Source organism: Perca fluviatilis, chromosome 23 (assembly GCF_010015445.1).
Source record: "Perca fluviatilis chromosome 23, GENO_Pfluv_1.0, whole genome shotgun sequence".
NCBI lineage: Eukaryota > Metazoa > Chordata > Actinopteri > Perciformes > Percidae > Perca > Perca fluviatilis.
In genome coordinates this window covers 18,407,698-18,421,962 of record NC_053134.1, presented here as the reverse complement: position 1 = coordinate 18,421,962, position 14,265 = coordinate 18,407,698, and the positions used below count along the sequence as shown (strand labels likewise).

At 39.0% G+C, this 14,265-nt stretch overlaps 1 protein-coding gene across 5 annotated transcripts in view; it reads left to right on the top strand.

Moving 5' to 3' along the window:
• The first annotated feature begins 555 nt into the window (after positions 1–555).
• The window catches only part of gramd4a (GRAM domain containing 4a), a 57,720-nt gene continuing 44,010 nt past the window's right edge, over positions 556–14,265 (top strand). For 2 of the 5 annotated variants that reach the window (XM_039791425.1, XM_039791422.1), the window contains exons 1-2: positions 560–1,005; positions 11,537–11,750. In XM_039791425.1, coding sequence (XP_039647359.1) covers positions 977–1,005; positions 11,537–11,750 — 243 coding nt within the window. In that variant the 5' untranslated portion in view covers positions 560–976. Of the gene's footprint in view, positions 1,006–11,536; positions 11,751–14,265 lie in introns of all 5 variants that reach the window. The other 3 variants (XR_005638136.1, XM_039791423.1, XM_039791424.1) reach the window with 3 other exon arrangements.

Here is a 14,265-nt window from a genome sequence, read left to right as displayed (position 1 = left end):
AGAGACGGGGCCAGAACTACCAGGACAATGAGGTCATTCCCTCAGTATTTTCTTCTGGGAATTTTGGGGGTTTAGCAACCTTGGGCAGATTATATTCCACTGTTAAAAAACTAATTTCAGTATTTTTTCCACCAGAATTTGTTTCCTGTGTGCGGAAAGGGCTTTGAAACAGTATTTTGACCTTGTCATTAAAGTATTTTACTGGTCTGTATTTCCCTTATTTGTTATAATTTCTTAATTCTGGAAGATTCATTGGAATAGGCTAACTATTTAATTTGACAGGGAAAACAGACAAGGTTCAGTTATGGGGCATTTTTTTTTTCTTCATATACTTGAATAGAGGAGATGAGGGCAAAACTCACTGCACCACAAAGTCAGAAGGAATGGTACTAGTAGCCTAACATTATTAGTCGTCTTTTTGGTTAATTAAAAGATAAAACAGGAGTGCTTAACGACGTTGTAATCAGGCCATTGTTTACCCACGTGTTTTATTATTTAACACTACGTGATAGTGGCAGCCACAGGGCGGTGGTAAGAGGCAGAGGTGACAGTGTTTCCGTCCAGCCTCTGAAGCATCATTTACCGCTAACGGCCCCTTTAAGAAAGCAGCGCCGAACACTGACGAAATGTCCTCGGCCCAGCTCCCTGCCCGTTTCTGCGAGATCAACAAGACGAAGGCAAGCTAACGTTTAGTATCTGCAAGCTCCGGGCGAACGGTGCTAGTCAGGGCAGCTCTCTCCAGTCCAGACAGGAGGGAGACGCAACTGGTATCTTTTTCTCAGTGTTTGCCTGCCTAACCGCTCAACGCTCAGCGGGAGACGGAATTTAGCGAGTCGGTGGACAGACGAGCGGATATCGTTGGGGATGGATGGACCAAGTGAGCAGTTTTCGCCGTCGTGAGACTGGCGCTAATTTGGACGTCCTGAGCAGCAGGTGTACTGAAAGATAAAGCAGACTAAAGGCAATCTCAGTGTTCATGAAACTTTGCTACGATTTACGTGCTGGGTAAGAAGACTTTATCTTTATAACGTTCTTCAAATGTTTATTGTTAGAAAACAATTGACGTGAAGGGTATGTTATATGCCAACCGCCTGTCGTACTGTTTGGTCGGGGTCAGCCAAAATGCGGATTAACTGTTACAGTATTTCTCATGTTGTGTAACGTTATGTTGTTACAGATATGAGAAAATGTCCGACCGTTTGAGGGTTTATTGTTAACAGTTAACTCGAGGCCTAATGTTAGCTAGCTAAATTCAAACTCCAGCGTTTAATTCAGTCGCTGACTCAACTGCTAGTTACAATATAACGGAATAATTTGAATTCAACAGTGCAGTGTGGCCTAGCTAGCTAACGTTAAACTGTTACGTTACCATCGTGAACATCAAAGTCTAACGGTCGTCTGCTGCCTTCAAACACCCGTAATAACAATACCAGTGAAACATGTTACAGCTACTTTGTATTCATATTTCTTTTTCTTTCTTTCTTTTTTTTTTTTTTTACAATGAATTGTGGTTCAGTTTTTCATTCATGTTTGGACACTATGCAAATGAACTTGCAGACCTGAAACTTGACCTGAAATCTATCACAGACATTGAACAATTTAACGTTACATTTTTTTTTTTTTTTACGTTTTTGTCAAAGAAAATGTAGCTACCTTAACTTTTTTATTCAAAGAACACAAGACAAGAACATAAAGAGTGTTCACACAAAAACTATCCTTACCAGAGGTGCATGTACAATAATATACATACAAAATATTAGAAAACGTGATTCAAATCAATGTTATCATCGGTCTATGAGAAATGTATCAAACACAAAATTTGTCTTTTTAAATTCTCTTATATAGTGTTGCCATGTTGATGCAGTTCTTGATAGAAATGTCCAAGGTTTGGTTTGGAGATCATTTCTTCTTGTGAATGTGGAATTTTCCTAATAATTAATAAAAAAACTATCTCATCACCTTCTAAACCTATAAGAATGTCGTTATACTGAAATGTAATTGTTTGCGGCCAGTTTTCCTTCTTACAAAATTTTGAACATCAACCCAAAATATTCTGCTATACAATGCAGTGATAAACCAGATGACACATTCTTTCTGAAACTGCATAATGATACGAAAAGTGCTGGGGTGATATGTTCACTTACAGTAGGAAGCTCTGACATCTAAGGTGCTGTCAAACCAAAATAAAATTTCCCATTCTTGGGAAAGTGGGGACAAGCATTCGATTTCTGCCCTGAATTGATCCCGCCTCACACAGAGTACAATTTGGTGACACTTTGTCCCCATTGTCCATCTAATCTGAGAGAGAGGTCAGATTGACATGTTGTTAAGGAAGTATTGATGGTTTATGTCCTGGTTTATATAACTGCATGGTAAAATAATAGCAGTAGAGTAGGAGGGACACTGCATTGAAGGCAGTGGGTGCCAGGGCAGGGTTACTAGAGGGTAACGACAAAGTATTTTAAGGCTGTCTATGGTAGCTATGGTAGCCCACTGAATTTTAAATCATCCTTGTCAAAAACCTCATGCTAATAATATCAGTGCTCGGATAGCTGTTCAGCAGGGGGACTCTGAATCCATAATAGTTGTCATGTACTCTGACATTTTCAAAAAGAGCACAGGAAATTGGTTATGAACTATCTTATTTCTCAGAATGAAGATGAAAATGCTGGGGAAAAAAAGGGACTAATCATACATTTGTTTTCATCATTTGCATATCAGTGGTGTTTATAACACAAACTAACCATTAAAAAGCTGCACTGAAAAAAAATAAAAAATAACCTGGACATGACGTTGGCTTTGAAATGCATTCCATAACTGACTTTTATTTGTGTTCAGCCAACTACATGTTGCCCGTAGGGCTGCACAAGTGAGCTAGATAAAAGCTAGTGCATTCTTGTCATTCCTACCATATCTTAATTGTTCTTGTTTCCAAATTTGTTGACTGGGACTCTACTGAGACCCCAGTTTAACCTCCAACTACAAACAGAGCAGAATGTGTCTAATAGGTCTAATTAAAGTTCATCATATCTGCACTCTCCTCCCTCCCTCCCACGCCATCCCCAGGGTTGACATCAAATAAAAATAAGAGGCTTGATGAAACCATTTATGATAACAATGTGTATTCAGATCGAGATTTTGTTTCAACTTAAGAATGTGGATACCTAGTAGCTACTTCTATTGGGTAGATAGTGGGCAGTTTGGTTGGAGAGGTGATACAATAGTTGCTTGTAGGCCTGTTAGTAAGAATGGGACCTGGCAGTAGGGCTGCACAATTAATCGCAATTGTATCGAAATCACAATATGGACTAGTGCAATATCCAAATCGCAGATTTGTAAATGGCAAAATATGTGTCAAACCATTCTGAATTAGGTATTGTGGTGCTGCAGAGACTTCCCAGCCTACAAATCCTATCTTGCAGACTACAGGAAACATCTTTGTTTGGTACAGATCCTCGCAAAAATCGCACTATAATCGTTTTTATTTCTTTCAATAATTAATAATTTTCAATGGAAATGATACCACAACGACCATTCCCTCCAATATCGTGAATCATATCGCAATATCAGTCAAAATAATCGCAATTAGATATTTTCCTCATATCGTGCAGCCCTCGTTACAGACAGTTGTTATTCATCACGGCAGTAGCCTGATGTTTTTTTTTCTTCTGACCATCTGTTGCCTGTCTCTTCATTATGAATGCAGGAAAAGTGATAAACAAAAGCTGAAGCTACTCCTTGGAACATTCTATGTAATTCTGGCAATGAAATGAGATATCCAAAGGTCATGTTAAAATCTCTCTTTGTCGCACAGGGTCTTATAGAACTTGTAGAAGTTGAGATTAGCTCTACAGGTGAGCCTCCTGCTATACTGAGCCTTGTTTCTGGGTCAATGATGAAAAAGGGTTGGCAAGATGAGAACATTGAAAAACTTTGAAAAAGCTTTTTTAAAGGCATCCTTGAGTTTCGTTAAAATATATATTTTGTGTGTACATTTTATTTCATTTGAAATAGGATTTTCACTTTTTTTAATTTTTTTTTATTTACAAAGGTAGGACAAAATGGACCTAAAATGTCAAGTGGTGTAACCACAAAGGAATGATAAATATTTAATATTTCATCCACTACATTGTTTGTGAGTGCACTCATACAAATAACTCCTATTTCAAAATTTCACCCCAAAATAGATGTTATAAGGATTACTTCTAAATTTAAATTATATTTGTTATTGCAATATCAAGTGGTAGACGTGCTGGAAACAACTTTTGTTTTCTAAATAATCTTGGACAAAATGTGTTTTTACAGTGGATTAGACTATTCCATTTTATCAAACATTAAGTACATACACATGATCATATTGTCAAGAAAAATACTGGTTACCCCATTTGACACAAACCAGTTACACCACCTGACGTGATGCTTTTATAGTCAAAACCCTTGTGGATGATGATAGGATGGCCTTGCATGGTTGTATGCAGCACATTTGAGGTAGAGCACCTGAATGAGGAAACAAGGTTTTCATAAGTCCCAAAAACGGAAACACTACACTGGCATTTCCAGCTAACAAGCGCTTATTATCAGACTTTCTGTTATTTGGAAACATAAAACCTGACTGCCTAATGTCCCAGATAATACAGAATGTGGCCTACTTGTGCGAGTGCTCTCGCCTGTGTTGTGTACTCAACAGTATGTGGTTGTTTGAGTAATCCACTTACCACCCCCCCCTTTCCCTTCATGCATGGTTGATAGGCAACCGTTATACAGGACATAACTGGTGAAAGAGCTACTCTCATTTGGCTATACCATGCCAGTATCCTCTTATAGATGTAGATAGCCAGGGGTTATAGTAAGGCCATGCCCCTGAATAGTTCTTAAAGTAAGATGAGTGTGTTGGTGTACAGCTGAAAACCTAAAGGTGTGTCTGCCTACCATTCAGTGTACATTATGAGCCAAACAAATTGATACCTAGATGAAAAGTAACCATGACCTGGTACTAATACATAAAAGAATGTGATGCCTGTTTTAGCGCTCATAAAAAAAAATGCATTATTATGGTTCCCAACAAGGATGTATCTGAAAACATTGCATGCTTTACTTGTAATCTTGGCTTGTGATTAGTGTAATGTGGTGAAGACATAGGGCTGCTCAGCTCAGAAGGAGAATTAGGCTACTCTACAGGATGCTATGACCTAGAGCAAAAACAAATAGTCAAAAAGACAGAAAATGAATTGCAAAATTATTTTTAAGAACAGTAAATACACTGGTTCCAGCTCTAAAATGTGAATTCTCTGTTTTTTCTTCTATGATAGTAAATGATTTCACCATGGGCTCTGGAAACTTGTGATTAAGCTATTGATATTATATTGACCAATGGATTAATCAATTAATTGAGAAAGTAATTGCTAAATGTATCTCTCTCTCTCTCTCTCTCTCTCTCTCTCTCTCTTCTCTCTCTCTCTCTCTCTCTCTCTCTCTCTCTAGGGACACACACTAAGAAATCTAAGTACACGTCAAATTTTTCCCCGAAGATGTTTTCTATCATTTTAGGTAGTTCTTATAACTTTGTTTGTTCAAGTGTTTGGTTTGGTTTTTATTAGTTTTTTTGTTGAGATGCCCCGATCATGTTTTTTGTGGGACTCTGATACGGCAGACTTCAATACTGCGGCTCCACTACTGCGCAGACTCTTGCAGCAAAAATTGATTTAAACAAAATTACTTTACATCTTGTATCTTGAATATCATTGACCAACAATGGATGTTTCTTTAATGCGTTTTAATTGTGAAAAATAGGGCATACCAACAGTCCAAAACCAAAATATAGTCAATTTTCAGTGATATACGTGTAAAACATGATATAAATCCTCATGTGGTTTTTGTCATTTTAATGTTTATGTAATGACTTCTATGACAAAACTGATTATCAAAATAGTTGATTGAACTTCTGTCGATTTTAATTTCAGCTCTAGTAGAAACTACTACAGTTGCAGTGTTTGAAAATTATATTACGTGATTGTCTACTGTTATAAAACTGAGAAATACTGATCCGTTGGGCAACAGGCATTAGACTGCCTCTTACAGCCTGATATCCATGAATGACTGTGATTGGCTGTTGCATTGAGTGTGACCTGTGTGACCAAGAGTAACCTCAAGCTACTATGGGTTATGAGGAGAAGATTAGTCAGACAGACACACACACACACACACACACACACACACACACACACACACACACACACACACACAAATTAACTGCCTTCATTTGCTTCCATTGCATTTTTCATTCTATAAAGTTGACTGCCCATATTGATTTCTTTTTTATTTTATTATGTAACTTCTTTCTCGTCTCAACCCCATTTTTCTCTCTCTCTCTCTCTGTCTCTCTGTCTCTCTGTCTGTGTTACTTTCAGACCCGTCTATGATTAGTCCTGCGGCTGCCTCGTAATTTTAACTGCTTTCACAAGTTCACCTGGAACTCCTAAGATACAAGTCAGTCTTTTTCTCTCTGCTGTTGTTGTTCCACAGAGAGCCTAAAGTTAGCTACGATTGCTGACATTAGCTAACGTTAGAGGTTGGTGCCCATATACAGAGGTTTATTCCTCAATGCAGAAGGTCCATCAACTACATCAACCAATGTGTCCCTGAGCAAGACACTTAACCCATAGTTGCTCCAGAGGCATGCAGCCTCTGACGTATGTAGCAATTGTAAGTCGCTTTGGATAAAGCGTCAGCTAAATGACATGTAATGTAATGTAAACTTAAAAAAAACAACGAAAGAGTGAAACGGACTTAACTCAACATACTTGCTGTTTGGGAGTTCCAGGTGAACTCGTGGAAGACTTTACTCTAGCTGTATGGTGATGCCAGGCTTCGGAGCAGCGGGCTGTGCACGCTCTCCTCCCCCCTAAAACCGCTCATTCATCCCTTAACCCCGCCACCACAAATAGACTCTAATTCTGTGGGAAACACTGTAATGTATGCAGTAATAATCAAACACCATCCGTCTGCGTGTGTGTGTGTTGCTACATTGTCATTTAGTTTTTATGTGTGTGTGCATATCTTTGCCTATCTGTTGTTGTGTTGTGTGACTGCACCAGCCTCTCCCCGGGCTGGAGTGTTAGCAATGACTTATGATTAGGTAAAGGTGGATGGAGGTGTCCTTGTGTTTGTACATAACTGAGCAAATGTATCATGAGGCCTGTTTGTGTGTATTCCCACAGTAACATTCACATAGTGATCAGACCTTGAGCTAAAATCTCTTCCTCCTCCTCCTCCACCACCTCCTCCTGTCTTTTCATCTTTTCATCCTCCTATTTAAGATGACGTTGTGGTTGAAACTGCCTCTGGACTAGAGAAAGAAATAAAGGAAGATAAAAGAAAATAAATAAAGAAAAGGTAGCCGGAAGAACACTGCAGTTAAAGGACGCGAGGATTTGCATGGAAACGAGTAATGTGATGTCAAAGAAAAGCTTATAGTTTATATAGATTATGGCTGAATGGAGTGTGATATGTTTATTGCATTTTCAATTGAAAAAAAATGTCAATATCTTGGGTGTTTTTAAATTGCAAACTGCTTTCATTAGTCACTATTATTATCGCTTGGTTTTGTGGTAGGTAAGTGTGGGTAGTTTGAGCTCACCAGTGGCTTACTGAGCTGCAGCATTGAGTAGGCTGGCTCAGGTGGTGATTGTGAGAACCGATTTCATTGTGACAGCAGCTGGACAGAAAAGAAGGGAAGTGTTTATCAAGCTGCCAGTTTCCACTCACCAGTCAACTCGATTTCCACTTCTATGTGCCCATGTGGGGGGGTTGTCTACATGGAAACAAAATATTTTTCTTTGTGTCTTAGTTCCTCCAACTATAATTTTATATATATATCTCTCTATCTATATCTATATATATCTATATCTATATATCTATATCTATATATATATATATATATATATATATATATATATCTCGTGATATGAGACTAGATATCGTCTATGATTTTGGATATCGTAATATGGCATAAGTGTTGTCTTTTACTGGTTTTAAAGACTGCATTACAGTAAAGTGATGTCATTTTCTGAACTTACCAGACTGTTGTAGCTGTTCTATTATTTGCCTTTACCCACATAGTCATTATATCCACATTACTGATGATTATTTATCAAAAATTTCATTTTGTGAAAGCACCAATAGTCGACACTACAATATCGTCTCTGTATGGATATCGAGATATTTGGTCAAAAATATCGTGATATTTGATTTTCTCCATATTGCCCAGCCCTACCTCCCAACACAGATAATAAGGACTAACCGTTACTGCCAGTGCAATGTGTTTATTTTTAAATGTCACTATTGAGCTCCTCCAACATGACAAAACAGAATGTGAAATATACGTCTGTGTGTGTTTTCCCCATAAAATGTATCGCTATTCTGCTTGTAAATGCATCCTCTAATAATCCAGGATGTCAGCAGAATAATGTGAGGAAAATAATTTAGTAGCCGGACATCCCAAGATCATCATTAAGATGGAGCTTTCTGATGTCTGCACTGAGCTCTTTGGACTTTCCCATTGTGATGTATGTGGCTCAATCTGATGTGTGCAGTCAAAAAAGCCCTACTTGTACAGACAGAGTTACCAACTGTAGTAAAACATAGTCACCAGGAAGTTGAGGGGCAGAATAAGAGCATTGGAGCGTCCTTTATGGTGGTGGACCAGAATGATGTCTAGGCCCCGTGAGGATTGATCTAATAAGGGATTTGGGATGTACCCTTTGCCTATATTTACATGATATGAAAGTAATTGGGTTAATTACTTTCTTACTTTTCATTCATTCAGCCTAAATACCATGTTAATGTGTATTCACTGAAAAAAAAGAAGGTTGCAAGTCAACTCTTCTGAGTTTTTAGAAATGTAAGCATGTTAATTATTCACAAAAACAGTCCAGCGGTTTATCAGCATCGTAGTCAATCATATCTTTTTTTTCTGTTAATGTGCTTCCAGTCAAGCAGATTAAATATCTTTGATCATTACATTAAACAAAGTAAAATGTATCCCTTCATCAAATGAATTAAAACATCGTAATTTTTTTTGAGTAGTACTACAGGGGTTACAGTATGTAATTCAGTCAACATTTCTCCTTCAAGAAAAGGACTTAATGGAGGTGGTGGCTAGAAAGTCAACACTGGGTGCCGTCAGAGTTTTATAGGCCAAAAGGAGGTTTGTGATCTGCAGTAAGGGGATCACGGTTTGCTTGCAGAGGCATTGCCAGTAACAGTTTAGCACCTGTTGTGGTTTAAAAGTGGCACCCATTTCGATGCTATGTCAAATTTGAACAGTAGTTGGTTTATATTGGCCTTTTCTTTTGGTGAGCATTAATGAGGTCATATTTGCTGTCTGTATTTTGTTTGTATCAGTGGGCTTCATTTAACGGCAGTATCAGGCTACTGCTCCTGAATGCAGAGGAAACAGTAGCTTGTCTCCTGTGACTCTGTAAGATGACACAAACAGCCCCCACTGTTCTATCTGTCAGCGTTACATCTCGGTCCTTGATACCAAAACACAAGCATTGAGCCTTTGACAACCTCTCACATCCACTGCTGCTGCTCGCCGCCATGGAAATGAAATTAATAAATGAGGTCAGCAGATCTGCTGCTGTCAACTATTTGCTAGAGGAGTGAAAGGATGTGGTTTTCATGGCTCTAACAGGGTTACTGGTTCCATCTTCCTGTATAGGCCAAAGGGGAGAGCAGAACCCAATCACTAACAAGGTTAGAGCTTCAATAGCATCAAAGGTTAGAGTTTGGCATGTGATATGTCATACATTACCCTGGGGAATTAAAATAGGTGTAGATGTCCGACAATTTCAGATTAGGGTAAATATGGAGTTTACAGTGTACATAGTGTAAGCTTTGAGATGCATTCCAAAATAAGAGCCCAAAGATATGGCACCTAGTAGCATCTACTTTGATAAAATAATCGGTGTCATCACAGTAAAAGTCACCATTTGTTTAGCTTGACAGTGTGAGCATGCTAGTGTTAGTCTTTAAAAGCTCAAAAACATACTTAACATTGTTTTACCAGCTTGATATTTCCAGACTTTTTTTCTAAACATGATTTTAATGACACAGAGACCCCAGCTGTAAAACATGGATTTCCATATAGATGCTCTATATCTGTGATTGGTATTGACAATACTTTTAACACTACCCCTCCAAAAATCCATTAGAATATCTGTTATATAACATTTTATAAATTATTTTGCTGACTACTTCATAAATGACAAACGAGAGAAATATTTATTCATGCATAGTCTAGGGGTGGTACGGTTCACAAAACCCACGGTTCGGTTCGTATCACGGTTTTAGGGTCACGGTTTTCGGTTCTGTACGGTTCTTGTTATTTTTTCTTTTAATCTTTAACACTCCAGAAATATACTTCAGCATATGATATATAGCTTAATTATCCACAATGTAGGATACAGTATTAAATAGTTATATCATGTAATCATGCACAAACTGAATTTGAGTTGACTTTAAGCACATTATTGGGACCATCTCTGAGGAAAGCTAGGTGAGATTTTGATACAGCAAGAGGGAAGACATTGATGATTTCCACAAGCTTTTCATTTATTTGGCAAAAAAAGGAAAATGTGTATTGCCATCTACAGGAATGTGCCTTTTTAGCACATGAAGATTGATATATTACAGAATATCAGTTGAAATAACTTGCATTTATCAAACTGCCAACTTCAGTGTAGTTCTTTATAAAAATGTATCCTTTAAAAGAAAAAGAGAGGAACTCTTAAAGCTCCATCTATAAGTCGGAATACGTTAAACATAAAAAACAGTTTACATTGTTAGTTAATTTCCTATCCTGGGCTGGGACACAGTCATACGGTTTGATAAAGTACTTATCATTGCACTTACAATAACGAGCGTAGCTGTCAGGTGTGTGTGTGTGTGTGTGTGTGTGTGTGTGTGTGTGTGTGTGTGTGTGTGTGTGTCTCGCAGGGAGAAATGAGCAGCCCCGCCCGCTGCAGAGACGTTACAGTACATTGATGTTAAAAAGTATAGCCTGCAGGTCGGCCTGAAATGGTGCACGGTCTTTCGCTGTACGTTTTGTTGGTAACTTGTCCACACCTCTTCTTTCGCGCAAAAGGGAAACGCAGCTGTCTGGGGTTTCATACGGGCACGAGGCTACATTGCGCATGCATCGAACCGTGCGGCACACACACGCTCTGGACCGAGCGGTTCGGATGTTTTTTCATGAACCGTACCACCCCTAGTATAGTCCCTATAATATATATATATATATATATATATATACCATGGAATATAACCTTTTTTGGGTGAAATTACAATGCTTTATGTTTGTCTTAAATGTCTTTTCTGTATTTTGTCACCTTCATCAAATGTGCAAGTCCAGTTTATAGCAAAGGAAAGGATTACCATTTCAGTACATTTCTACGTATTAGAAAAGAATTTTCAAAGGAAGCAGTTTATTACACAGCCATACCAACAGTAGCCCCCGTGTTTTGTGTCCCTGCAGGGTTGCCGTCAGCCATGTTAAGGTAAAGCCCAGGTGCGCGGTGTTGACCATGCTAAAGCGCCTGGACAAAATCCGCTTCCGAGGCCCCAGGACGAGAGACGACTTCCCGGATCTGGCCGAGTCGCCGCCTGCCTCCGACAACGAATGTAGCGACGACATGCAGCTGAAGCCCAGAACAGCTCTGCGCGACACAGAGGAGCTCCTGCGAGACCCTGTGAGTGCTCACCGGGTTACCTCGGTTGATATCCTTTTGTCTTTTTCTCATTCTTTCTCTCTTCCTTTTTTGTATCTCTCTGTCTATTCATGTATCATACTGAGTAAATGATTAACTTGCTTATGTCTTTTTAGCCTTGACTGGCTTGGACGAGCACAAGTGTACTCATGAATTATTCCGTCTGAAAAGGACCCTTTGACCTCAGTGTGATTTTAGCATAATTTCCAGAATAACACAAAATAAAAACATAGGGAGGGAGAAATTCCATAGCCGCTGTTTAACCTTTTTGTTGTTGTTGTTGTTTCAGCATCCTTAGCTATCTTAAATACATGTGTAGGACTTAAAACAACACTATGTGGTTTTGCTTAATCCTAGTTTAATTCAACTTTTATCTTGTTTTTGGTTACTCCGTAGAGAAAAGGAGAATGATGGAGGGTGGGGTTGTCATGATGAAGAAAAATGGAAGAGATGACAGCGATACAGATTTTCCTATGGGGGACATGGGGGACATGGAATAGAGATGGCAATCAACAGCAGAAAAAAACAGAAATAGTGAAAGCAGTGGTGAGATGAAGAGATATTGGATCACAGGAAGGGAATGAAAAATTAAAGGAGAGAAAAGATTAAAGCAGGCAAAGTGAAAGAGGACAGGAAATGAGCCTCAGAAGGTTGGTCTCTGAGATGTCTAGAGCGGAGGAGGTGGACAGGATGAAGAGGAAATGGTGAGAAAGGACAAACTTACCAGTCTTGACAAAAAAACAAATCCAGATCATGTTTTCTGATATTTCTACCTCCCACGCTAGATACGGTTCATATTTCATGAAATCTGCAGATCTCTCTATCGTATTTGTGGATGACTAAATTGGCAGTACCGTCGTCATCCTCATTCACATGCACTGATGGAAGATTTAAGATTAAAAACACGGGATTAGTCGCTTGATTGTATCATTTCCTGAATGAAGGCGCCAGCGATCTCTGTCATTCTTTTACTTTCTCTCTTTGTTTCTCCTGAAATAGACAGCTGAAATGACTGTTGCATAGGATTATTATTGTGGGTTTTCCTGCATCCCATTGAAAGCTGCACAAGGCCTGGTGGTAAATGAGTGGTACTTAGTGACAACACCTCATTAGACCATAACCATCGGTTGTGGAGCAATGTTTCTTTTAATCAGTGATCTAACTGACTGTGGCTCCTTTTATCCGTTGGGCATGTGCAACATGTGTATTTGCATGGATGTGCCTTCCTGTGTGTACAGTGTGTCGCGTGCTGTTGTTTGTCCTTTATGTTTTCATTCCACTAGGCTGTTCACTGTCCTTTAGTACCACCGCCCACACACACACACACACACACACACACACACACACACACCTCTCACACAAGGCATGCAATATCATCCTCCCTGCGTAGTGCCCTTCATAGGTCCCTACTGGCCATTTGGAGCCCACCAGACAAACTCCAGGACCAGATCACATCACCTGCCTCGAAACCTCACCTTTATTACCTCATATGTTAAAACGAAGACCGAGTGTGCCCTTGGGCTACATGCACTGAGACTTTATGACAAACCAGCCTGTGTCATCCATACTAAATAGGCAGAATGTCACTGGGCAGATGGTGTTCAGTCATTGCACAGACAACTGCATGCAACCTCACTGGCCTCGTCTTACTCGTTCTGCTAGTTCAGGTGGCTTCCTCACTGCATTTGTCATACTTTGTGTCATCTTTTTCATTATCTATAGTACATCTAAAGTACATTTTGAAACCAGCCAGGTAAGATGATATGACGCAGGTCAAGCAAATGCTTGATAATAACATATCCCCAATATCAATTACCAGTATGTTACAACACTAAACAAATATAATTTTGATTAGATGCATTTCTTTTTTTGATTAACAGTCTCCCAAACCTCCAATGTCATGTAGCCTATTTAAAATTATGATTAAAAGCCACTTCACTAACCATCAGTGCTGAACACCTCTTACATTTGCCACCCCATGCAGATGTCAGTACTCTCAGTAGGGGGTCATGAATGCTTGAGCCTGTAATCATATCCTCAGGATTTAAAACCAAATCTCTTATCTCTTTCAGTATTATTTTGAGGGCCAAAGATCAACTCTATACTGGCAAAAATAAATCAATCCAAATACAGTCTGCCGTTCTGAACTGTAATCTCTCCATTGAAATAAGTAGTTAAAGTCAAACTGCAAGTTGTTTTTTATGGTTTTGACTTGTATCCACCCCATGTTAAATCAAATGTGGGTTTTTGCCAACTAGCTGTATGAGGTGCTGTGGATTGCACCCTTGCAATGCTGTTGTGAAGGATTGTGGTTGTCTTTTTACTAAGAAGACTGCTGCCTAAATCACTTTGGTAGTTTGGATTTGTTCTGTGGTAGGACATGCACATCTGGTCTGAGCATACTGAGCTGAAATGTTCTGTATTTTGTTAGTGTTTCATTTGTACTTAGTGACAATATTTGAGTGTGTACATTTTGCAGAATTGCACTTCTGGTCAA